Source organism: Agelaius phoeniceus, chromosome Z (assembly GCF_051311805.1).
Source record: "Agelaius phoeniceus isolate bAgePho1 chromosome Z, bAgePho1.hap1, whole genome shotgun sequence".
Classification (NCBI taxonomy): Eukaryota; Metazoa; Chordata; class Aves; order Passeriformes; family Icteridae; genus Agelaius; species Agelaius phoeniceus.
In genome coordinates this window covers 58,063,466-58,089,390 of record NC_135303.1, presented here as the reverse complement: position 1 = coordinate 58,089,390, position 25,925 = coordinate 58,063,466, and the positions used below count along the sequence as shown (strand labels likewise).

The 25,925-nt window shown below is 37.4% G+C and overlaps 1 protein-coding gene across 3 annotated transcripts in view; it reads right to left on the bottom strand.

The window, feature by feature from the left end:
- Positions 1 to 25,925, bottom strand: part of LOC129132510 (transducin-like enhancer protein 1) — an 80,217-nt gene that overhangs the window by 22,561 nt on the left and 31,731 nt on the right. For all 3 annotated transcript variants that reach the window (XM_054651701.2, XM_054651702.2, XM_077171225.1), the window contains exons 7-14: positions 17,635 to 17,839; positions 16,873 to 16,889; positions 8,776 to 8,892; positions 6,118 to 6,171; positions 4,350 to 4,502; positions 3,365 to 3,509; positions 2,477 to 2,667; positions 971 to 1,047 (exon numbers count right to left, since the gene is read on the bottom strand). In XM_054651701.2, coding sequence (XP_054507676.1) covers positions 971 to 1,047; positions 2,477 to 2,667; positions 3,365 to 3,509; positions 4,350 to 4,502; positions 6,118 to 6,171; positions 8,776 to 8,892; positions 16,873 to 16,889; positions 17,635 to 17,839 — 959 coding nt within the window. The remainder of the gene's footprint in view (positions 1 to 970; positions 1,048 to 2,476; positions 2,668 to 3,364; positions 3,510 to 4,349; positions 4,503 to 6,117; positions 6,172 to 8,775; positions 8,893 to 16,872; positions 16,890 to 17,634; positions 17,840 to 25,925) is intronic.

Here is a 25,925-nt window from a genome sequence, read left to right as displayed (position 1 = left end):
AGCTCCTGTTGAATGAGAAGTCAGGACTGACTGCCAAGTGTGAACAAAGAACAGGTTCTAAAAGAGTGTTGAAAAAACTGTTAGGAGTTCTCTCTGCCTCATTCTCTCCAGAAAAACAGCTGAGTCAAATTTGCTCTTTTAGTACCTACATAGACTACTTGTTCAGAAATATGTAAACATTAATTGTGTATTTTCAGAGGTCATACATGCTCATGAGTCTACTGCACTGGTTAAGTTCAGGGCCAATGGTCTACCAAAGCCAAATTACTGAAACATTTCATGTATGCTGCTGAACTTATTTTATTGAGACACTAATAAGTCACAGCATCACAGAACCATTTAATTTAATAACTGCTTCACCAATAACCAAAACTTTTAAATAAAAATACTTATTGTGGAACCTCTTCTACATCTATGCACCACCTGCTCCACAACTGCTTCATCATCCCTTTGCTCTCCAGCTGCACTCACACAAAAGTTCTAAATAGCTTGCTCCATTATGCAAAGTGTGTGTAATCTGTTGCTAAAGTAACTGCTCCAGATACCTCCTGTCATCAGTTGCAGACTCCCATGCCTGATAAAACAAGTGCCAGACAAGGAGTCTGCAAGTTTGCAATACACATTTATCCTGATGTAGTGCAAATTTTAGTTTCAACATATTTTTATCTAACACATTTTACCACTATTTACCGTTTAGTTTGTCATCCCCTTAACTTCCCCCGGAGAGAATGAAATAAAAAAAACCTTAACATATACCTTCAACAACTTGGAAATAGGTATATACATACCTGTTTTGGGGTATGACAACTACCATTTGAGAACTTTTATGCTGCAGGTTTTACCTAGAGAAGTCTAAAACATCCTCTTAAAAACAACCAGACAGCATCCCCTTTGAAAACCCTGTTCACTGACAAATATAACATTCCCTCTAAATATTGCAGAAGTTACCAAAATGTTAAAAGTTACTTACGGTTTTCCCCCAGGAATCCCTGCTAGATTTGGAGGGATTCCAGGTACTCTCATGTGAGGAGGAGGATCAAACCCAACCTGACAACAAAAAGTGAATTAATCTTACACTTGGAATTTCTCATCCATTTCTCAGCAAGTCTCTTTTCTCCACTCCCAAGATACTATGCATTTAACCAAAAGGTGGCTTTTACCCACAGTATCAGATAACTGCATGACCCTCAACTGGGGGGCAAAACCCTGACCTTTTCCCTGAGCATTCTTTTGATAGAAGCACTCATACGAAAGCAGAAAATAATTTATCATGCATTCACACACTGAGCATTACCCAGCAGTCCGGGTTAGCAGGGAGAGTCCTGTGTTAGCCCTGGAATCAGAGTCCATGTCAGCAACAAGCTATGCCAGTGCTTTTCACTCCTGAGAGAGCCAGCACGTACTCAGGCTGGCACAGTGTGGTGCTGGAAAGTAGCTCTGGGCCCCAGCTACAATCTCAATGCCTCCACAGCATTCTGTGTGGGCACAGCAGCTGAGAGATCTCTCAGACACATTGTGGGGTGCAAACAAGCTCATCCACAGCTTAAAAAAAAACAACATTCTCTTTATATACTGCAATTTCACTGAATTTTTATATCTTGACTATGTTTATCAAATAATCCAAGCAGAAAAAGTTGACCAAAAAGACTTAGTTTTTCTTCTGAACATTATACTCGAATAAACATTGTTATTGCTTTAAAAGGAGGGTGTAAGCTATTTAGAATTTGTACATTTTCACACAAAAGCCCTGTTTACCAGTTTGAAAAAAGTGGTCATAGAAACAGTAATGAGAAGTTGACAAGCATAAATCCAACTTTGCAAATTTACAAGTAGGTAAGTTTATGGCAACTTTCTGCATAGACAAAGCTCATGTTTACAGAGTCAGGACCCTAGGTTATTCTGTGTGACAGCCACTAGAACTAGCTACCAGGTTCCATTTACTTACTACACCCACAACTGCAACTATTCTAAACACACCTGATCTCAGAGCTCCAAAATAGGTACTGACCAATTTCTCAGGTTGATTTCCACAAAAAACCCCAAAAAACAGGTACAGAGACCCAGATAAAAAAAACTTTTACATGCTTCAAGATTAATTTGTTATGTCTATATGGAATACAAATGTGGTTCAGCAACCAAAAAGCAGATGTTCCCAGCTACAGTGAAATACTTTGTGTGTACCAAAACTCCTTTTCCATTTACAGCAGCGCAAAATAATTTTTTGGCCTTTATTCATCAGTTAAAGCCCTGATGAAGGTGAAGGACAAAGAAAACATACATTAATACATTGAAATTCTTTGTTTTCAAGGTGCAAATTTGTTTCTTCAGCCACACAGCAAAGTGAAGCATGCAGTGAAGCTGTCAAGCCTCTGGCACTGTTATGAGTTGGGAATTCTGCAGTGCTAAATGAAGCATGCAGCTTTTCTTAGTGAACCACAACTCACAGGACTGAGATTGCATGCAACGTATGGCCTACCATAGGAGATCTTCCATAGGCAACCACGGCAGCTGCAGCAGCAGCAGCACTCATCTGGGGTGACATATTGTGCAGACTGGCATAGGCTGCCCCTGGACTGGTTAACTCTCCATTCATGCCAGCGTGAGGTACCATTCCAAATGGAGCAGGGTACGGTCCTGGTACTGCCAATGGTGTCCGCAAACCTGCAGCTACAGAATCATGAAATTAAGTGGGTTTATTTATGTATTCCTGCATACAGGAAAGAAGCCCCTTTTTTTTCTCCCCTAAAATACTTTACCTTCCTCCCTCACACGCTGTCAAGAAACATTGCCATAATTTGTCAGTACCACCAGCTCTTTTCAGTGTAAATAAGATCTACTGAAGTCTGAACTTGCTGATTACTTCTAGCAATCTCTTCTAGCATTACCTATTTCCATTTCTGTAATATTCCCCTGTTTACATTAATCTCTTCTTTGCCAAATTAAGCAGTAAAGCTGACAGACATGGTTTACACAGCTCATGTCTGAAGCAACTGTGTGTACCAGCCTGAATAACAAAAGTAAACTTCCCCCGGCATTTGTCAAGCTGTGCACTGCAGCAAATATTAGTAGATTCAGACAAAGACTATAGAAGAGATTGCATGCAGAATAAGTACCAGAAACTTCTGAGAAGTCTTTTTATATTACACTCAGTCTCTGGATTATTTGTAAAAAAAGATAAAGACAAAAGTAAACAAAGAAGACTAAGAGACAGAAAGATATTCAAACTCCTGATAATCCAAACATCTGCTTCTCATCAAGCCCTCTCTTGATATCAAGAACAAAGCAATATATTTAGTTAGCAGTCACATGTGTAAAAAAAAGATTAATTCTGGAACCATAAAAAACCATGAGGTAATGCATTTACCAGCTTGGTTAACCAGAGGGTCCATTGTTGGAGGTTTGCCAAGGCCTGGACGGAGTCCTGGAGTTGCACTAGTGCCTGGGGTTGGCACATCACCTCGAGGAGTTGGTGTGCTGGATTTCAGAACAGGCGTGCTGGCTTTTTCATGCTGGTATCATTAAACAAATTAAATGAGTATTATTTTTAATCCAGGCCATATTATACAATTTATCACAACAGCAGCTGGGATGCTGGGCACCTACTACCTAGTCCCTCAGCCAATTTTCATAAATCCACACAATGCTGACAACATTAACTCGTGAGAGAGAAATGTTGACCTTTTTCATTGCTGCCAAAATTAAAATAAGAAACGTAGAAAGTTATTTTCCCTCTTCTACTGACATATAAAAAGGAATGCCTGAGCTAATTTTTTTCTTCAGGAAAATACAGTATGCATTACCAAACCACTTTAGTTTGAAATCATTAATATCTCAATTATTATTTGACACAGAAAATCTAACTGCAAAAACCAAAATACCACCATAGTTGAGTATAAAAAAAAAAAACATGACACAGAGAATCAGATCAAATTATTAGGGATACTACAAGAAAAAGTCTCCAAGGAATAGCAGCCTATTTAGAAGAGTTTAACAAAAAAGTCTGAAGAATTCTTAGTGATTTTTACATGCCATGGTGGTTTTACATGCCATGTAAAACCATAAGTTATTGCTTTCAAAAAAACCACCAAGCCAATGCTTAAGCAACTCTTGCTTCTTGTAATAAATTTGCAACTCATTTGACAGAAATGTAGGAAATGGAAGAAATCAAAACAAGGCAGAAAACACTGCTGAGGAAGAAAGCTCAATAATACTTTAAAGATCTGGAAAAACAGAAGGCAATTGCAGCCTCAAATGTTTAATGAGGGGTAATTTGTGCCACAAGTAGTTGCAGAAAAGTGGAGAGTCAGATTTTACAAGAAAGACTAGCTGGACCACTGACTGCTACCTACCAGACCCATTTCCTTGGATTTGAGGGAAGTGGAACTTCCTGAAGAAGCTGTAGATGCTGGGCTGCTGGAGGCATCCTTCTTCAGCAGGCGGGCTTTATCGATACCGTTTTCACGTGGTGAATGAGTGGGACTTGCCCTTGGGGAAGAAGGATCCTAGAAACAATGGGAAGGGAAGAACAGCATAGAACTGTGTCATAAACTGGTACACCAACACCACTAAGGAGTCTATGGGAGAAAAAAACAAAAAAAACCCCACCAAACTAGAAGAATTTAAACAGTAAGTGCAAATGACAAGACGTTTTGTTATCTTTGTAGAAAAAAAAACTGAAATCCTTTCATCAACCTAGAGAAGTACATGAAGTCATATAATAAGCAATCTGTTTTTATTGTACGCTACATGTAATCATAAATTGTTTTCAAGCACAGAGCTTGCAAAGCGTACCTGTGAACAAACTAAAGCAAGTGCAGCAAATGTGGTAAGAGTAAGGAAGACCAACATAAACTGCAGGAACTTGGCACAGGTTTTATCATGTACGTTCTCCATGCTCTGCTAGTTGCAATAAACATTTCAAAAATCTCTTAGAGGTCATAAAGACCTTGCTTATCTCTACCTTCAGAAGAAGAGGCAGACTCATGCCTTCAGAGATTTCACAGAGTATTTTGAGTTGGAAGAGACCCACAAGGATCATTGAGTCCAGCTCTTAAGTGGAATGGCTCATACAAGGATCTTTATATGCCATAATAGCTGCCACATTTTTGCTAAACACCATCTGTAATTGCCTTGCCACTTACATCAACAGAAAAAACTGAAATCACCTCTCAGGTGATTATTTTTCTCTGTTCCAGAGGCACTCTCTGCATTTACTTAAACTTGAAATAGCCAGCCCCATGAGTTACAATGCTATCAGAGCTCTGCAGGTTCTCCACGCTCCTCTGGCTCATAAGAATAGCACCAGGGAGAAATCACACCTCACAAAAGGGCAATAAGTCTGCTGACTGATTATTAAGCAGTTTCATTGTAAGCCAACCTTCTGAAAGAATTACTAAAATCACTAGTTGGACACCCATTTTTCTACTTGCCTGACATTGTTTGGGCACCTTGGGCTACTGAGGGCACTTCTCTCCCTACCAGCTTCTCTCCATTTCGTAGACCTGAAGAACCTCACTACCATATTCAGGCTTTCTAAATCTGTGTGTTATATGAAATAAAAGATGAAGAAAAGGGAGCACCCAGACCTTTACCTTGATGCCATTACCAAATCTCAGCCCTGGATTAAAAAAAAAAGTGTCTATAATCTTGTAAAAACATCTACAATCTTGTAAAATAACTTCATTCTAGAAAAACTGCATTTCTGGAAAATGTCTTTAACATAGGAGATTAAAATACAAGCAATTTTTAAGGTAATCTTTTAAATAACAACCCTACTATGAAATACAACATTAGATAATGTCTTCCTTTTTCATTCAAAGACAGGAGTTTGAAAACCTCAGCCTTCCACATGCAGCTCACCACAACCCTCTACACTACAGGGCAGCTGTGAAGTGTCAGATTGTTAACTGCAGAGAGAATAGACCTGGACAAAGCAGCAGAAGAAAAAACTGAGAAGGCAACCAGATAAATCTCAGAGGAAGACATAGTACTAATAAAAAGGAGAAGTTGTGAATATTTCAACATATCCACAGAGGATTATTTTTCTTTTAACAACTAAATGTACTTTTCCTTTCAGCTTTGGGCAAACATCAAAACTACAAAAATGAAAAAAGTTACCTCATTGGATACATCTACAACCAAGTTATCGTCACTCTTGTCCCCATCACTGTCCTATTAAAAATAAATAAATATAGTGTTCATTTCAATTAGTACAATAAGAGTCCAGACAGAAACATTATGTATCTACTCAGACATTTTTTGTTTTTCCTAAACAAAAAACAAACAGCCTTTCATTAAGTTATTAGCAGTAGGGACAATAATTAAAAAAGAAACACAACACCTTATTTCTGCTATAATAGTAAAACCCAAGTAAGGTAGAACTAGTTGAAGAATGGGGATCTCATCATCAGTCAGCAAGATGGTCCAAAACCCCTCCTTTAATACCACCATAAAGAGTGTTATTACTTCTAAAAGAGAAAGGTACTCTGTTCATACACTAAACTTGTGTTAATTTAGAGAAAGTACTGTTTGTGCATGCCTGGAAAAACACCAAAAAAGCCAGATCTCAGGAAAATAGAGCTTTTTGCCATGTTTGATGAATCCTCTTCCTTAAAGTGATAGTACCATTTTCCCCCTTTTTTCAGAAAGGCAAGTTTTGAAATCAAAAGTTCTGGGAAGAAAAAACTTCAGAAATTATAAGGAATTTCAACATTTCTGCCCAAGAAAAGCAAAATACTTGGATGTTCCTAAACAGATATGTTCTACTGCAGCTTGTCAAACTGCATTTTGACTGTTTCACTTAGACTGATGTTCACCTGAGCTGCTCTACTAATGATTGCTGTTACTGCAGTGCTTCCTGGTCCCTCTCTCCAACAGAGGCCAGGATGCCCCAGTAGGCACATTCAGATACCGAGGTCTAATGATTTCCACAGCACCCCAGAGTGTTTCAATCAGAAGGCAAGTCTTGACTCAAAATCAAACAAAGAAATGAATTGAATGTCAAAACTTCAAATTTTTGTGGGAAGAAGTTTGACATTTCCAATAAAAGTACTTTTAGTTAAAAAGCTTCTACACAAACAAATCAGACATACAAGATTGCTCAACTGTCCTCCATCTCTTGCTTTCAAAGTGTCTGAGCTTTCACACATAAAACTAAATACTTTCTCTCACTTCACGCCACAATGCTTTAAAAAAACAAAACCAAGCCACCCAAAACCAACCAACCAACCCAAAGAAACACCCACAAAAACTGAACTGAAAAATGCTCCCTAATCAACAAGTAGTTTCAATCCTTCCCTTCTGTTAACAGCTGAATCTTGCTCCAAGAAATAACATATGAGGGATATTAGGGATCCAAAAGCTACAGGTCCTACAACTCATTTATGTCCCTTTTGACAAAAGCAGTATTTCCTTGTTGCTACAAGGGATTAATCTAAAATGAGCTCAAAATCAGCAGATCTGTATTTGCTTAATTGGTGGACCTTCAAAAAACACGTATCTTCAATATTAGAATAAATCTGGAACTTTCCAATATCCTTGGATATTTTTTAACTTGATGCTGCCTTTAGCTGTAAAAATCCATTTCAAACGAACAGAGGGCAGAAACATTTAAAATGTGGATTAAAAACTGCTTCTACTGTGCAATAGCACCCTTCACATATCTTTATGGTAGAAACACAAGAAAAACAAGTAAGTTAAGCTTTTTCTTCCTTTTTATATCAAGCATAGCTTAAGAATGCTTAGTCTCCAAATATTAAAAATGAAAAATGCCAATAGAGTATCAAACCCCTAAAGTTGAGGGAGTAAGATGGGGAAGTTTGCCAAACCCTTCTGTAATCAAAACATTGTTATTAGAAAGGAAATACAACTTGTAAAGCCATTAGCAGCACTAAAATATCTAATAGCTGCTCAAAGACATTATCCAAGTGGAGAGAAATTAAAATTGCCCTACCAAATACTGAGAAAATAAAATGGCACCTAATTTTCTCTTGGGTTTCAGTAACCAAGAACTAATTAGTGATCTGAATCACATAAACCAGACAATTTGCCACATTATTGCTGTATCAAAGTGCAGTATGTTCTAATAGATTTGAATTTTGCATTTCAGTACTCTCTCACACCAGTCCTAGTTTCTTAGGCCTGTTTAAGTACCATTCTGTGTTTTGGCTGAGAATTTAGACTTCAAGTCAAAAGCCTATGTGAACCTTCTGATGTTCACTCACATTGTTGCACTGAAGTGTCTCTTTAAAACCAAGCAACAAGCAAGCTAGTTAAAAATGCAGAACACAAAACTCTGAACTTTCAACATTTCCATTTGCTTTCTGCTGAAATTGCCTTATCAGCCAGAAGTAAAATTCAGTAAGTTGGTACAACTTGACAGCACATGCAATTTGTAATGGTAATTATAACTCAGCATGGTAATAACTACTTATCATTAAAATTTACCAACTCCTCTCAATAACAAAATTCTCCATTTCTTACAAACCTGAAGTTTCTAGTGGAGTCCAGAAAGAATGTCACTCAACCTCTGAAAAATGCCCCAGAGCACAGTGAATCCCAAACAGCTACTCCCATTGAGGACTATTACTTCACAATATCCTAAACCACTGAGTCACTACTCTTCCCAAGATTTGAATCTGTGCCTCTCTGGCACATATATTCATGTACTATTTCATCTATAGGAAAGTTGCCTTGGTCTTCACAGCTCTTTTTCTCCTCATACAAGGACAGTATGTGCAAATAAATTAATCATTTCCTTGACACAGATTTGCTTACATAGTGGCTGGAATCCTTATCATCCACCTTTCTCTTTTTGATGTCATTGGCATATTCAGGGCCATTCCTGCGTTTATCTGTGCTTCGTAGACTGTCAGGGACCAACAGAGAATTACTCTGTAAAGACAAAAAAACAAGGTCAATCAAAGATTCCTTTTAGGATTCCTCCATATATTCCTAAAAATTCAAATTGATGTGATAGAAGTTTTAGAAACATGATACCTTCTTAAGTCTTTTAATTCAATTTAATTCAAAACAGAGTTTTAAATTAACAGGCAAACATATACAGCTCCACACATTCTAAGAAACTTGGCTTGTCATTGTTCAACTTATCAAAAGTTTAGTTCACTTGTCAGTCACTATCTATTTAACTAATTAATTCAACTGAATTTATTGTTTAGGAGAAGAAGGCTTGCAGTTTATTCACGAGCAAGTAACAACAATTTTATTATATTTTTAATGTTCAGATTACATATAATAAAAGAGATTTACTACACAATCTGATTGATCAGTCACTTTTAGAACATCATAAATAGATGAGGCTTTGATACCTACACCTGCAGGTATGGACAGATAAACAGCAGCTTGCCTTTAATGCCTGAAATAACAAGTATGTGCTGAATACGGTTATGCAGTAATCAATTGTTAGCTGGAGTTAACTCCAATTTGATTCCTTCAACAAATGGATTGCAAACAAAGATCAAATATTTTTACTTCCAGCATAACATTCACTACTAGTGTGAAATTAAGGCTAAAGTGTTGCTTAATCAGACTTGATCTGAAAAACTGAGGCCAACACAGGCACACAAAAGACAAAAGCAAAGACTAATCTTTTCCTCAAACTACATAGACTGCTTTCATTCATGCTAAGTTATGCTAAGTACAAACTGTTGACCCAAAGAGCATTTTAGACATTTTTCAGTCACATGACAATTTGATATGCCTGTGATTCCCGATTCCCATCTCCATCTCAGTTCCAGCTAAAGCATTAAAATGTGTTACAATGAGTTCTTTTAAGTGCAGGATTAGCATATGCAAGAGGGCAATTTGTTCACTGATGTGTTAATGCTGTGAACAATACTGAATGGGTTGAGAAAAAAATCTCCTTTCACAAAGACCTGGTAAGCCTAGATCCTAAAAGCCAAGTACATGCTTAGATAAATAAATATAGGCTCACATAAATATATAAGTAAACAGGAGTTTACATCCATACACGTATCTCTCTCAAGAGAGAAGTCTAATACCAACATGAACTTCGGTGTAAGCCCTCAAAGGACATATTTAGATCTACCCAAGAGACAGAGATATTTACTTTAATATATCATCAACTTATACAAATAGCCAGTGAACTGTGCACTGAATAGCTTCCCCTTTAAAACTTGAAGACATCAAGATAGTTTTGCTCAGACACAAATGTTTAGCCCCAAGAAGAAGGACAAGGAAACAGGGTACATAAGGCAATCTGAATCCTCTTTTTCCTAATTCAGAAGCTGCACTTTAAAGCCAACTCTAAGCTCTTTTATTCATGACTATTCAAGCTAAACAAATGCCAAAGGGCTTACATAAAGCATATAGGAGGGTCTATTGAAATTCAGTATAAAGAAGCTCAAAATAATGTCTTTACCGAAATGTTTTGTGGCTAAAAGGTGGGCTTGTTGGATCATTGAACTAATTGCCTTGACAAATACATTCGGAATTTAACCCCTTATCTCCTCCCAGATGCACACAAACTCAGGGATTCACTAGTCTGAAAATCATTAAAACTAATTTTCAACATTTAATGTTAAATCCATCATGCTTGTGGCAGTAGAAACATCTCAAGAAGCAGCAGAAATACCTTAAGAAGTAAAAACACCTTAAGAAGTTAAAATTTGACCAGAGGTACTTTCCTCTTAAGGAAGAAAGTCTTTTGGTTAAGAGATACTTTCCTTAATAAAAATAAAAAAAATACCTATTTTTCTACTGAAGAATTTAGATTAAAACAATTAAAGCAAATGCAGTAAAGAGAAAAAAGTCAGCTCCTCACTTTAATTTTAAAAAAATGTGTGAATAGCAGAAAGGTGGCAAAGAGGCAACACTTGGAAAAAATTTAGCAAACCTGCCATTTGGAGTTACAGCTTGCAAAATGTGACAACCCATAGGGATTACTACTATAGCTGATTTTTTTTCTTTTTTAATTTAGACTACCTAGACAATGCTGACAATATTTTATACTGTTTGTCTTGTAGAAATTCAAAATTGTGAAATATAACATAGGAAATCCCAGTTCCCACTGGGTCCTAAACACCAAACAAAGATTATTAGATTTGTTTTTTCTCCAAAAGACTGGTTTCTCACGCTAACATACAATTATATCACAAGCTTATTCTGCAAAACATATCCCCTAGGATCATAGTTACACCACTTTTCTATAACTTACCACATTAATTTAAACCACAGTTCTCTGTGATCAGAGCATCCATGATAGGAAGCTGTTGTAGAGCAGCTCATTTCCCAACAGCTACATCAGAAAATGCAAATAAGATTGTGCTCTTTTTATGGCAAAATCTATGAGTAAACTCAAAAATTAAAAAGTTCCTGCTTTTTTTCCCATAGAAGTTCAAGAAAGTTCTAACAACTGTGACTAAAACCAGGTAAAGAAAAAACAGTTTGCTACTGTAAACTACCACTATAATTCAAACTACCAAATAGATAAGATTTCATTCAACAATGTGAAAATATGAATATTTTACAATAGTGTAAATAGTAAATCCAGAACACTGAAGAACAAATTAAATAAATGAGAATACAGGAACTGGTAAAGAGATGATCATATATGCCTTGGGCTATTAATATCTCTTACCTTTGTAATGATAAGGTTCAGAGAACAGTGAGAACATACTAAAAGCCACCTTTCCTCATTTTAGCTCTGGTAGAGTTTATACTTGCTGTACATCCACTGTCAAACAGGGCCAGCAGAAGGCAGCAGCAACAGCCTCACAACATTAGAGTTTCCTTATTTTCTCTTTTGAAGAGTGATCTGTTTAGTTCTCCTAACTAGTTGTCTACTAACTTAGTTGTCTACTAACAACTGAATTATTTTCAAAAGTGGGACAAGAATTTTTAATTTGGTTGTAATTTTTTTAAAATAACTCTACAGAAATTTTCAGCTGGGATAGCTCTTCAATAATGATTCAGCTTATGCAAAAAGGGCAATAATGTGTGTGTGTGTATATATATATATATATATATATATATATATATATATATACACACACATGCAGTTTATATCCTAAAGAGAAACTGCATAGCATCAAATTTTATTTTGTCTTAATTTCAACAGATTAGATACATGACTGAGGATACTCCTTTCATACTTAAGAGTTCAGTTCATTAAGGATTACCAATGCAACATTTACAAATCATGAAGCTCAGATCAGAGGAAGTGGTCAAAATCAATTTAATGTGTTTTCCTATCAGAATTACCAGACTGTATAAATGCTGTACAACAGGCAACTTGTGATCTGGAAGCAACTCTGCTGCCAGCAAAAGTTAAATACTGAAACCACCAGAAGGCAAATGCGAAACAAAAACCTAGTCCTGATGCACAGTAAGAATGTAGGTTCCCTACAAGGAATATAATGCACATTATTCAAATGCACCTCTTTGACTGCCACACTGCTCCCCACAGGAACCACTTCCCAACCTCAACTATGTGTGCCAGAGGTACAGGCAGAGAGTACCTCATTTATCCCATTATCCCACTTATAATACAGCACAGACAATTCATACAGAATAGCACATACAGAACTGACAACTGACTTTATGCTGATCATTACATCAATTAAATAACAGTATTTACATTACATCTGTGCACATGGTTCAACTGCACCTGATCCCAATTAAGATGTTCTCTAGTGCTGGGCTCCTAAGTCCTCTGGCTTCCCTTTTCCCCAAAGATGTTGATGGCTTGCTCTGTGCTTGGCGATTCCCTGACTCGCTGTACATCCATCAGCCATCACAGCCAGTTACCACAGCTAACAACTTGGCTTGCCTGCTGTGCTCACTAGAGCCTCTGTGTTTATTTTATTTAACCATGCATGGGACCTCTGCCCTGCCACTGCACCACACACGAGTGCTATCTACAGATATGCACAAATGGACAGGAACAGGTACAATTCCTTGCTGAGCAGGCAAAACAGGATCAAGTCTAACAACTACACCCAAAACACCAATTGCTCCTTGTTAGGACTTACTGACAGGAATAGAGTAGATGCTGGAAGATGGACTTTAATATCCCCCAGACAGGCAAAAGAAGATTGCACTCAAAGCTATTCTGTTCCAGAATTATTAACTTCAATTTGTTCAATATGCTTACTGCAAACACGCATGTCAAAAACCCAAAAGCTGACTTATGAAGTCCGTAAGTTTTGTGTCAAATTACTCCTGACGGAAAGCTACTTGACCTCTCCTTTTTTTCAAATACCATTTTAATTTATATTGAGTTCACAATCAGAAGACATTAACAAGGAATAAGTTGATTTCAGTATTTTCAAGCTATTGTTTGTCAAAATCAAGGTATCCATAAAAATTTTTACCAGATCATCTCAACCCCATTGCCCTTTGTCATCTACCTTATGCTCCCTTCTATCAGCTACAAACTAAACTGCAACATAGCAACCCAGAGCTCTTATATATGAGCAATCTCTGGAGCCATTCTTTCTTCAAAAAGTCCAAGAAACATACTTGTGGTATGCTGATCAGTATGATAGACTTCCATATAACAACTTTTATGAATTTCTTTCCCCCATTAAAAGAATTAAAACACTAAACAAAACCAGCTTGCACATAATATCTTCAATAAAGGAGCACTCAGTTCTTCATGCCCAAGTTCTCCAAGACTGGGAGATGAAGAATAGGATACAGAGCTCAGGGCACAGAATATTTTCCAACTGTAGGAAAAGAGCATTTGCTTTACAAAACAATAGCAATATTTAGGCTTAACAATGAAGGCAAAAAAAATGCCTGGGAAAATTTATGAATATGTCCTAGGCTTAGAAAATAAGCTCAGTATTTTTCATGAGGACAAAAGATAAATACCAACTAATGTAAATCCTAAGCACACAATGAAGTAAGATTTCACTGTCTGAAAATTACTACTGTTACAACAGAGTGCATCAAAACATTTGCATTTCTGTGCTGTCCAAACAGGATACTAGAATAGCAGGAAGACAAGTGATAAATGAAAATGTGCAACGAGTTTGAAAACTGCTGCAAGCACATTTCCTAAAGAAAAAATGTGGATATCAAAGTTCTTTTATATTGATATCTCCCAAAGCCTCCAGATTCAGCTGCAAAACTTGCTTCCTTTGTCTGGCTTCACTACCTGTAGCCAGAATTTGCCACATTAGAAGGGATGCCTGCATTTGCACAATAACACGACCCAGTTTGGGACAGTTAAGAGACAAATCAGCCAAAACCCACCAGCCACTACCCACCAAGGCACACAATTTAAACCTGACAACACAGTTTTAGCATTCATGTAGGAAGTATACTATTATTACTAACTTACATGTTACTCATTACACAAATGAGTGTAATTTACAAAAAAACTTTTCTTCATTTTACTTTCTGGAACTTGAGCTAATATATAAAAGAAAAATGTCTTGCTAATTTAGATATAACAAAAGTAGTTAAAATGGTCAAAATAAAAAATAATGAAACCATGTTTGAATATTAATTTATAAATACAAGAATTTCACTCATTTTGGTGTATTTTTACACATACAATACATAAAAGCTCATTATTGCTTATCTAAGGAGACTTTAAAATAATAAATCCACATCTAATTTAAAAATTAATATGCTCCAATCTGTCACAGTACACTTTAACCCAAAGTTATGTCACAAAACCTCAATTTAAAACCCCATAGACAGGACCTAAATTTTAACTTTTTGAACTGACATTTCAAGCTTTTAGCTTTTACTGATAGTGCTTGAAGGTCATGCTAGACATATTTGATGGAAATCATACTGTAGAACTGCACAGTAATACCAAACATCATGGTGGATTCAGGTAACTTACAAACTGCCTGGGGTTTGGTGTCTTGGATGATGAAATCATGCCTGTCAGGATTTTTAGCAGCACCATTACTTTTAAAATGCTGTTCTGAAAATCAAATTGATTTTATCTTGATGATCCAGATGTTATAAAGTGATTTCAACCACACATAACAACCAAACAAACCTGTTGCTATGCCTTGTGTGCTTGGGACCCATATTCTATTATCCTTAAAACTGTATTGTACATTAAAAGAAAATTCCATTAAAAATATAAGAGAATTAGAGAAGTTTGAAGAGCCCATAATTCCCAGCTGATCATTTTAGTCATAGAGTTGAACTTAACTATCTCTTGAGTTATTCTTTCTTTGAAGGTGTCCTTTACTGTTAAGATTTTGATGTAACAATGTATTTAAGCAATTTTAAGCTCAAGTTCACCTGTATCCAGCTACTAAAGTTTAAGTTAGCTATGCAGTATTATCCTTACTGAGGACAAAAAGAAACCAGAATGACCATAGTGTATTATCCAAAACTCAGTGTATCCACATGGCAAAATTCCTTTATGATATAAAGACTCAGATTATTTAAAAGTTAATTACTGATAAAACCAGCATAAAAACACTCTGCTTCAGGTAATAAGCAAGCAATCAATCATCAGTTAGACATATGGATACAGAAGCAACTGCAGCAACAATTTTACATAGTTTAAGTAAAATTTACATCTATAGTAAACTAAGCAAGTGATCCTGCCACTTTCCCATAACCCAAAAGTGAGGTTTAATTTTTGACAGTTTTCCTTCCCTAGGCAAAAACTATTCTCAGCTACAAGATTAAGTCAGAGTCCAAATTTCACAATGCTAAGAACTTGATTTTAAATTCAAACCCTCGATCAAGATTACTTAAAATTAAAATTAATTAAACCAAACTACATGACGGACAGGGCAGGAAGCTGGGACTAGGGCAAGGACATGAAACATAACAATAAAATCAAAAACATAGAGCCACCACTAGCTGGGGATTCCTGCAGTCAACTAACAGCACTCAAAGAAGTATGTCCCACATTGAGCAAAAAGCCCTGAATAAGTCAGAGACTTAATAAAAACCCAGCTTAAAATTATTTCTGCAGATACACTGTCATTAATAACATTAAGAAAGCTGAAATGAATGGTTCTTGCTTAGTAATCTAAAACTAAAAGACTGCTGCAAAAAGATATGCAGATAGTTTTCAGTAAATAATTGTCAAGGAAGCCTTTTATATATATTAAATAAGCAGCAATAAAAGTCAGAAGTTTAGTACTGTACAACTATCTGTCAAATAATTTTTCCTTGTTCTTGTCCTTTGTAATTGAGAAAAGGAACAAAATAGAGCCCAAATTCACCTCTGTTTGTTCTGACATGAACAAACAGAATGAGCTCTGTCACTTGAATTAAGTTGCACTTGAATTAAGTTGCACCATCTCTAACAGATTAATACAGCAATATCACTTAAAACAAAACAGCATGAAAAGCAGCAAGTAGTTCTTTAGAGGGATTTTCAGAGAAGGCCAAATCTATTACAGCTTCTGTCTATAGGGAAAAAAGTATTACTGTAGGAGTTATACCTGAAGCATAAATTAAACATCAGTGACATTAGTAGGGCTTCAACAGATGCAGTTAAAAAAACCTCCTAGGGCCAAACACCATCATGACACATTTAAAATTCTCACAATTAATTTCTCACCTGTTCTCCAACTCTAACTCCTGAAAATCCTAGAGACTAAAAATGCTCTATTTGCAACGTCCTTTTTGATTTGCAGCTTTGTGCCCCCTTTCTGCCTTCAACAAGCAAACTAAAGTTCAAGTTTACCTAAAAGCATTCTGCTCAGAAACAAGACTCCTTCATACAGTCCATCAAACAGATGATCTGGTGTTCCACAAAACCAAGACATATCTTAACAGAAAACACATACACCTTGTATCATGAAAATAACTAAAAGGAAGACAAAACAGACAAACAGCACATGATCCGATTATCACATTATTGGAAATGGAAACATTAGCAGGAATGTTGGTACTTACTGTGCCTGGCTCTCTGTCTGCTCCCGCAGTAACCAAGAAATGGACAGACATGCCCGTTCAGACACAGAGGCAAGAACAGAAATAAAAAAGGGGGGAAAAAAATTAGAACACAAGCCACAAACAGTTTTAAAATGGCTTTTATTTATATAAGTCATTGCACATTCCTAATACAGTGATTTCCTGAAAATTACAGTATTTTGTAAACATGATTTACAGTTTAACCATACACAAAGCCTAGTTTTATTTCATGACAGAATAAATTATTTTCTTTTCAAAAATTAGTCAAGTGCAATTTTGCCCAATATTTAACTGAGTACTAGAATTTAAGCTTATGAAACTAAAGTAACAGATGCAATTATGTAAATCTTTTGTTTGAACACATTCACTTCAAAATTTAACTTCTTGTTCCCCCTACCTTCCCACCCACCCATTTAACAACATTACTTTGTTTGAAAAAAATCACCATTATGCAGTTTAACAATTTTCCACAATATGGTGCAGGCCACTGCTATTACAACTAAGCATTTACCAGGATGTCAAAAGGCCCTGCAAAGTATAGAGCAGGTGACACCTAGCGATCCCCTTTAAAATACTGAAAAATTCCAAGTTGAATTTTTCTTCAGTGGTTTATATGCAGACATTTTAAAGTTTGCCAACAGTTTTTTTTTCATTCTATGTAACTTGAATTCTTTAGAGATGCATATAATTTGCAGCAATGTGCAAATTTGACAATGTCCTAATCAGGCCTGCCATGCCTCTCACCTCTGTGGTGGTCTGCATCGTGATGCTTCTTGTCATCTTTTATTGCCAAGTGAGACTGCCCACCCAAAGCACTGGAGAGGGCAAGAAGGCCAGCACTGCTTCCAAGTGGAGGGATTCCTGGAGGCTGAAGTCCTGATGGATGCGGTGTTAGAGGCACTGGAGGTCCATGGCCATGGGAGAGATGCTGAGCCTGCAACTGCTGCTGCTGTTCCCAGTGGTATCATCATCCCCAGAAGAACAACGTACAGCAGACAGTTTGGGAAGGATAAGGCAGAAGTTTGGTTAATTATTGAGAATCTATAGTGAATTTTGACATTTATCTGTTTCGTCTTAATCTAGCCCCTCCCCTTTAACCCACTGCATTGTATCATGCTGTCTGAGGACAACTCTGCTCATAGCCCAGAAAAACTTATTTTGCAGCCTGACGCATAAGTTCAGCAATTATAAGTTGTTTTGGGCAGCTGCTGCCCACCACAGCCTCTCTGACAACAAAGAACAGCAGCAGAAGAATCAAACACCTTTCCCTTGCTAGAGAAAGCCCTATCAGTGCTCTGAAAAAAAAAATGTTCCAGCAGCAAGATTGGTTTAAACTCACATCCCTCTCTTTCCCCAGTTTGGAAACAGCAAGTATCTTTCTATCCTAAATATTAAAGAATGTAAAAAATACGATGAATTCCATATTTAGTAAAGTTTAATTTGTATTTTATTCTAGCCAAGGTTTTTAAGGGAAAGAAGGGAAATTATTCATGACTTAACGCTCTGTTTAGGAGCCAGCTTTGATCTGAAAATCCAGGTACTTTAGATAGCATGGAATTCTCAACAAGAAACATGGTATTAATGAATACATCCACCTCTTTTAAAAGGAGCTTGCAAGATCAAAATCATAATGAGTGGACACACAACCCTGTAACCAATCTGCTAAAATAATCCGTAAGTAATTTTAGAAACAGAGTTTTTACATTAGAATGTCTTCCCCATAGTTTAAATATTAAGATATTTTCTAGTTAAAGCTTCCATGGTTTTATTAATGTTTACCAAGTTCAGCTATCCATTTAATTTGCCTAAAATGCTTAGCACAGAGTTTTTTTTAGAAAATGAAGCTTCAAAAACACCTTTAGCTTAGTCATAGCTCCCATAATCTGCTCCAGATTAACAGGTATTCTGCCTCTCTCTCCTGCTTCCTTCTCAGTTTGTTTAGAAACAAGGTAAAAGAGAACTTATTATTCTTCTTCTTCTAATTTAATGTGTTTACAAAAGACAACATTTTGAAGGAAGCATTAGGAATCATTTTGATTTTAAAGTAGTTAACACAGTAGACCACTTTCTACAATATGAAACAGTTTTTGCTAGAGAAGCTTCACTTAACTGAAGAACTATCAGTAAGGAGCACTGTAAGGTCTGACAGGTCTGTAGAGGTTTGGTTTGGAGGTTTTGCCTGTTTTTTGAATACAGCCTCTAAAGAGCAATATGACATCCCTCTCCACACTGACTTTAACAAGACTTCAGTAGTTTCTAGCATATTTCCTCAAAACAGGTGATAACCTGATATTTTGGCTGTCTCTCTCAGAGATGGTAACTTAGTCACCTCCTTCCTCACTGACCACTTCAGCCAGGTCATTCATCTGCACTCTAGCTCTGAGGCAACTTCAATGAGCAGTACTGTGCAGCATTGTTGGCATCAGTCTAACTTGTCCCCAGCTGCACTATCACCCCACATTACCTAGTTTTATGCGCAACTGCCTAGGAATAAAAATTGATTTATTCCTTCCAAACTCATTTCATGGCAAAAAGGCTCCTCCCTTCTCCAGCAATAAATCCAAACTAGCTTCTTTTGCAGAGTGACTACAGGAAGGTTGAAACTGGGAGCAGGAGTTAAATTGTTTCCATTCTTGCCCCTACGATTTGGGAAGTGTAGGAGGATAACCCTTATTCATCTCTATCCTGCTTGGGTTTAATTAGCAAACAAGTTAACACACTTGATTTCAACAAGCACAAGTTAACATTTTAAGAAATGTCAGGGGCATGTTACCTACCATTTCTCTGGCTCTGGTTTGTAGCCTACATACCACACATTATGAAAGTCTGAGAAATGAGGAACAGATAAATGCTCTATAAAAGGTTCTTAAGCTGAGAGTGGAAGGGTTGGGTCCTGTGCTCTCTGGTGGTGTTGCACACAGATAGGGGGGAGCAATGGGCAAGGTGTGGTGTGAGAGCTGCAAGTGCATTGCAGAGCTGCCCTGCACATTTTTGTAGCTTTGCAAATGTTTAGTTACAGGCACGGTACACAAAGATCTGTAAATATGGCACTATATGAAACTGACTTAAAACTGAAATCCTGATCATGGTCTTTTAAGCCACCAAAGTTATGATCTGATTTCATGTTTATTATCTGATGTTCATTGCTGTTCAGGCCTTTAATATACTGATTTATTGCTTATGTGTTATTTATTCATAACAGGTTTGAAGTTCTCCCTAAGAGATGAAGGATCATTCATAAAGATGATCCTTTCCAGAAATTCATATTATTTTTATTTAAAAACCTTAATTTTTAAAAGCATATTGTATTATCCTTGTAGAAGGGATAAAAGGAATATGTGCTGCACACAAAGGAAGAAAATAAAGAATAGGGAGAGGGATAACAGCAATGTTCACCAGATGCATTTAGTAACTAAACATTTGCCATAGTAGATCCTACAAATAATTATGTTATGCATATAATCACTTTCCCATCACTTCAAAGACACTAATGCCTGCTCTGTAACCTTTTAAAGCTTAGCAGCAGTAAGATATAAAACGGAGTAGGCTGGCAGCAGTATCATGGTCTACTAGGCATGTTCATTAGCAGTTAATTAAAAACTAGACATCTGCCATAAGAAATGTGCTCAAAAAAGGATGAGTAACAGGTCTGTCTTAGTACCAATTATTATCATTACTTGCAGAGCAAAGGCTGTGTCCACTTTCAGAGGAAAGTGGGAAGGTAGAGAAGAGTGCAATGATGCATACTTAAGTGACTGCACTTAAGATAATTAGCCACAGCAGTGATTTTAAAAATATCTGTAGTTCACCCCCCATTTTGTTACAAATCCAGAAGTTCTTCATATTTGCAAAGGGAGAAAAGGAATTACAAACTCATATTACTGTACTGTTTAGATGTAGGTTCTATCACCTCAGTTTTTTATTTCCCAGTGTCTCCATAACTAAATGGTAAAGACCCAAAACTCGGCATATAAAAACAGCATTTTTGTCTCTGAGCAAGCACCTCCTAACAATTTTAAAGGTAGTACAGCTTTTTATCTCCCACATTTTAGGCAAAGTCCAGCTATGAAGAGATCTTTAATCAAGACTTAAAATGTGGAATTAGATTTTCAATCTCCGACAAAGACTTCCAAAGACAGAGTTAGTATGTCTCTGTGAAACAGAGCTCCTATAATTAAACAGTGATAGGTCTCCCTTAGGCTCCTTGCTCATAAAGACAGAGAACAAGCTCTTACAATCCCACTCCTCACTTTAAAGCAGCTCTGGTGAGGTCTCAAACACCTGATTTTACTTTGACACCTTTTTCACTTAAATATATGGTTTTTAATCCTTATCATTAAGCACTTAGAGCATTCTTCTGTTCTTAAACAGATGTATAATGTACTCTTCTGTATCTCTTGAAAAGCATTGAATTAAAAATTCAGATGTTACTGTAAATGAATGGTGGAAAAAAGGCTATGCTTTGTCCCAGACTACAAGAGCTGTCTTCTCTTGTGCTTTTTCTAAATAAACACTTGAAAAATAAACACAGAAAAATTTTTCCAAAATCTTATCAGCACTAGCATCAGTAATACTATCAACAGTTGCCTCCAATTTCCATAGAGGTGTTCTGAAAAAATATCTGGAAAACACAAGACATTTAGAGACCTAAAGTGTAAAGGATGCTATTTCATGTCAGCTTTTGTAAAATGGAAGAAATGTGATTTTGTTCAACTCAAGCAGACAAAAAGACATGAGAGAAAAACACATATTACTGGGTTCAGTTTCATTATCATATTCACTTCTTTTCCAAAGGAACATCTTCCAGTCTTTCATTTGCTTCCTTGAATTTCTTAGGGAAATGAGTGCCTGCATCAAATATCTGCAGCCACTAAACACAAGAGGGACACTGTCTGAGCACGTACAGGTAGTTGATCAAGGAATAACCTTTTCCCTCACTGTTTAGAAATATTCTTAAAACCAATATTTCAAATAAGGAAGTAACTCAAGACTATGCTCCTTTCACATCCCATCCCTCATCCTAAAAAAGCCAAAAGCTCTGTATGTACAATCCACTGTATGAGCAGTCAAATTTGGCAGGAGGAAACTCAACAGAGTTTCCAACTCTAAGCTGTTAAATAATCCTTACATTTAAATTTCTGTAAGGACTTTCTAAAGAGTATTTCAGCTATAGGGAAGAACATGTTTCAGGACAACAAACAAGCACTTGGAAGAATATATTCACATTCTTCTACAGAAGTGGACATGGGAAGAGTAAAAGATACCATCTACTTAAGGCTTCTGGCATGTCTTTGATATGGCCCCTCACAAAATTCTTGCCACTCAAAGAAGTTGTGCATTGAGGGATGGATTATTACATGGATGAGGAACTGGATGGATGACTGCATCTGAAGAGTCAACGAAACTTAACCCAAAGAGTCAATGGCTTCACACCTCTGTGGAAAATAGTAATGAGCTGAGTCCCTCAGGAGCCAAAAATGTGACCAACACTACTCAATACCTTCATCAATAACACAGGAAATGGGACTGAAAAAACTGTGCCTTCTGCAAGTTTGCAGATGACACCAAGCCATGCAGTGCAATTGATTCACTTAAGGGAAGGGGTGACATCAGGAAGGACTTTGACAGGCCCAAGAAGTGGGACCATCTTATGAGGTTCTCAAAAGGTTCCACAAGGCCAAATACAATGTCTGGCACTGACCTGTGACAATTCCTAGACTGGGGGAATGAAGGGCTTGGGAATGGCCCTGCTGAAAAGGACTGGCAGGGGCTAGAAGATAAATCATTGGATTACTGCATCTACAGCCCAGAAAGCAAACTGTATCCTGGGCTGCATAAAAAGAATTTGGCCAGCAGGTCAAAGGAAGTGGTTCTGTTCCTCTTCTTCCTTCTACATCATGAGATGCTTACTGGAGTACCATGCCCTGCTCTGGGGTCTATAGTGCAAGAAAGACATTAACGGGCTACAGCAGGTTCAAAGAAGGCCCACAAAAATGATCTGAGAGGGCTGGAACACCTTTCCTAAGAAAAAAATACAAAGTTGGGCTTGTTCAGCCTGAAGGCTCCAGGAACACCTTACTGATATCTTTAGATACAAAGTGTGTCTGTAAGAAAACGGAAAGAGACTTTTTTCCAGAGCCTGTAGCTACAGAACAAGAGGCTGTGGTTTTACACTGAAAGGTGGTAAGTTTTCATTGGACACAATCACAAACCTTTATGTTGTGGGTGGTGAGCCACTGGATGCCCCATCCCTGGAAGTGCTCATAGTCAAGTTTAGATGGGATTTTGAGCAACCTGTCTTGTGAAAGGTGTTCCTGTCCCAATGGCAGAGGGGTTTGGTTTGATCCTTGAATGTTTCTTCCAATCCAAACCTTTCTATCATAGGTAAACAGATTTATTTATGAAACACCAAATATGCATCGCTTACTGCTCCATTTCTCAATTTTGCTTTGGCAGCAGCTGTCATGTTTCCTTCTTGATGCTTCTACATGTTTATTTTTCCTTGATAATATCACAAACAAAGTGTGTTAATAGTCCCCACAAGACACTTCCTTCTGACCTATTTCAGCCCTAATCTTCAGTACCACTGCAGCAATTTACAAAACGAAGGTCTGAGTTTGCTTTCTTTTGCTGACTGTACACAACTGTGAAGAGTGGCTGATACACCAGACAGCTGAGATCACATTCACAGACAACTCAACAGGCTGGAAAAATGGACTCACAGGAATCTCACAGTATTCAACAAGGGCAAGTGCAATATCCTACATCAGGAGGAACAATACCATAAATTCACTTATGTTGGGATCCACACAGCTAGAAAGCAGCTTTGCAGAAAAGGTCCTTCCATACCAAATTGTGCATGAGTCAGCAGCAATGTTCCCTTGTGGAAAAGCAGGTGAATCTTGGGCTGCATCAGACAAAGCATTGGAGCAGGTCTAGAGAGGGGATCCTTCTTTACTTTTCACTGTGGAAACTACAGCTGGATTACCATGTCCTGTTCTGGGTTTCTCCTTACATGAGATATGAACAAAACAGAGAGCATCCAACAATCTAAGTGGTCTCAGGTCTCTCAGCCCCTCCTCATATGACATACCCCAGTCCCTTACCTTTATAGCCCATCACCAATGATGACCTGATGAAAGGCAAGAGGCAAGACTAACACATGGGAGTTCTTCTTGAACATTAGAACACACTCATTTTTGACTGAGCCCTTGCACAGGCTACCCAGGGAGCTTTGGAGTTTCCATCTTTGAACACATTCAAAAGCTGTATGGACATGGTCCTGCATAACTGGTCCTCGGTGGTCCTGTTTGAGCAGGGGCAAGTAGGTCAGATGACTTCCAGTGGTCTCTTCCAACCTTACCAATTTTATGATTTGCAGACTGCAGAATCACAGAACACCTGAGGCTTCAAGGGACCACAGGGGGACATCTGGTCCAGCCTCCCTACTCAAGCCAGGTCATCCCAGAACATGTGGCAAAGGATTGTGTCCATGTAGTCCATGTAGCTCTCCAGTGAGAGAGACTCCAAAACCTCTCTGGACAATCTGTTCCAGCACTAGGTCACCCACAAAGTAAAAAAGTTCTTCCTCATATTCAAATTGAACTTCCATGGCATCAGTTTGTGACAGTGGCCTCTTGTCCTATTGCTCAGCACCACCGAGCAGGGCCTGGATCCATCCACAGACACTCTCCCTTCAGATAGGAATAGACTGTGATAAGGACATCACAGTCATCTCAGTCATCTCTTCCCAAGGCCGAACAGGCCCAAGTTTGTAAGCCTTTCTTCATAAGTGAGATGGTTCAGTTCCTTAATCAACTTTGTAGCCCCCTGCTAGTGACAGGCCTGCCACTAGACCATGTGCCAATTCTCACTGCTTACTGTTGTCTCCCTGTTTAAACAAGTTTTATAAAAGTGAATCAGATACTACTATAATTTCTTAATTTTCCAACTACTTCCTTTGAAATATTTGTTTATTTTGGTCCATCTGGTTTCCTTGCTTCCTTGTCTTCTAAATCCTTTATTCTGACAGGAAGAAAACCACACTCTGCAACAGTAAACAAACTCTAAAGTGCCCACCATTGCATGTCTAGCTCATGAACCAAGAATGTGAGTTAGTAGAAGTTGTTTGAAAACTATCCTTATGTGTACAAGCCACAGTGCCTAATGTGGGAAGAGAATGTCCCTTCAGAAACAAAGAACAGTGTCTTCAGCAAGTCTCTTCCATCTATAAACCACATGAAATGTCATTGTGCTACAGAAATTTAAGTCCATAAAAGGACAACATTGGCAAAAGCTAGTCAAAGCCGTATATTTCACACATATAGAATTTGTGTGTCAGTGGCATGATTATTTAAAGGCCCAACTATCTCATGGGTAAAATCCTGTCCATTTTTCATGCTTTATTAAAGGAAATGTACAGGTTAGTATCTTAGGGTCTTCACACTGATTTTCCACTCCCACAGAAAAGCCAAATGACACCCACAATTTAGTGGGAAGAGAATTTATGTCAGAAAGCAAATATCCAAGTCAGAAAGAAGATGTAAGTTAACTCAAGTCTTAAATTTCTGAACAGAAAACTCTTCAAAATTTTTCCTATTTCCTGTTTTCACTTGTTCAGACAATGCAAACCACACTAATAAATATCAATTCCACAACAACATTTTTAAGCAGTAAAGGGTTGCATAAATTGCCTCTCATAAAACCGAAAAGTGATGTTATACAGGGATAAAGGCAGCTTGCACATACATTCCCCAAACAGCCATTTTCCCACAAATAATTTCAGTTCTAAGGTAAGAAATAAGACAGATAAGCTGTATTTCAGTGCTCCACTGTAAGTACAGTAAGCTCTTGTGTCACTTTAACTATTAAAATAAAAAAATAAGATCTAGAAGGTCCAGCAAAACGCTCAAAGTAGTCCATGAACCGACTTCAAAACAACATGAAGCCTGACTGGAAGCATGTACCCCAAGGTTCAAAATGACTCCACTATTGTTTAACTTGCTTATCAGTGACTCAGACAAAGGGACAGATGC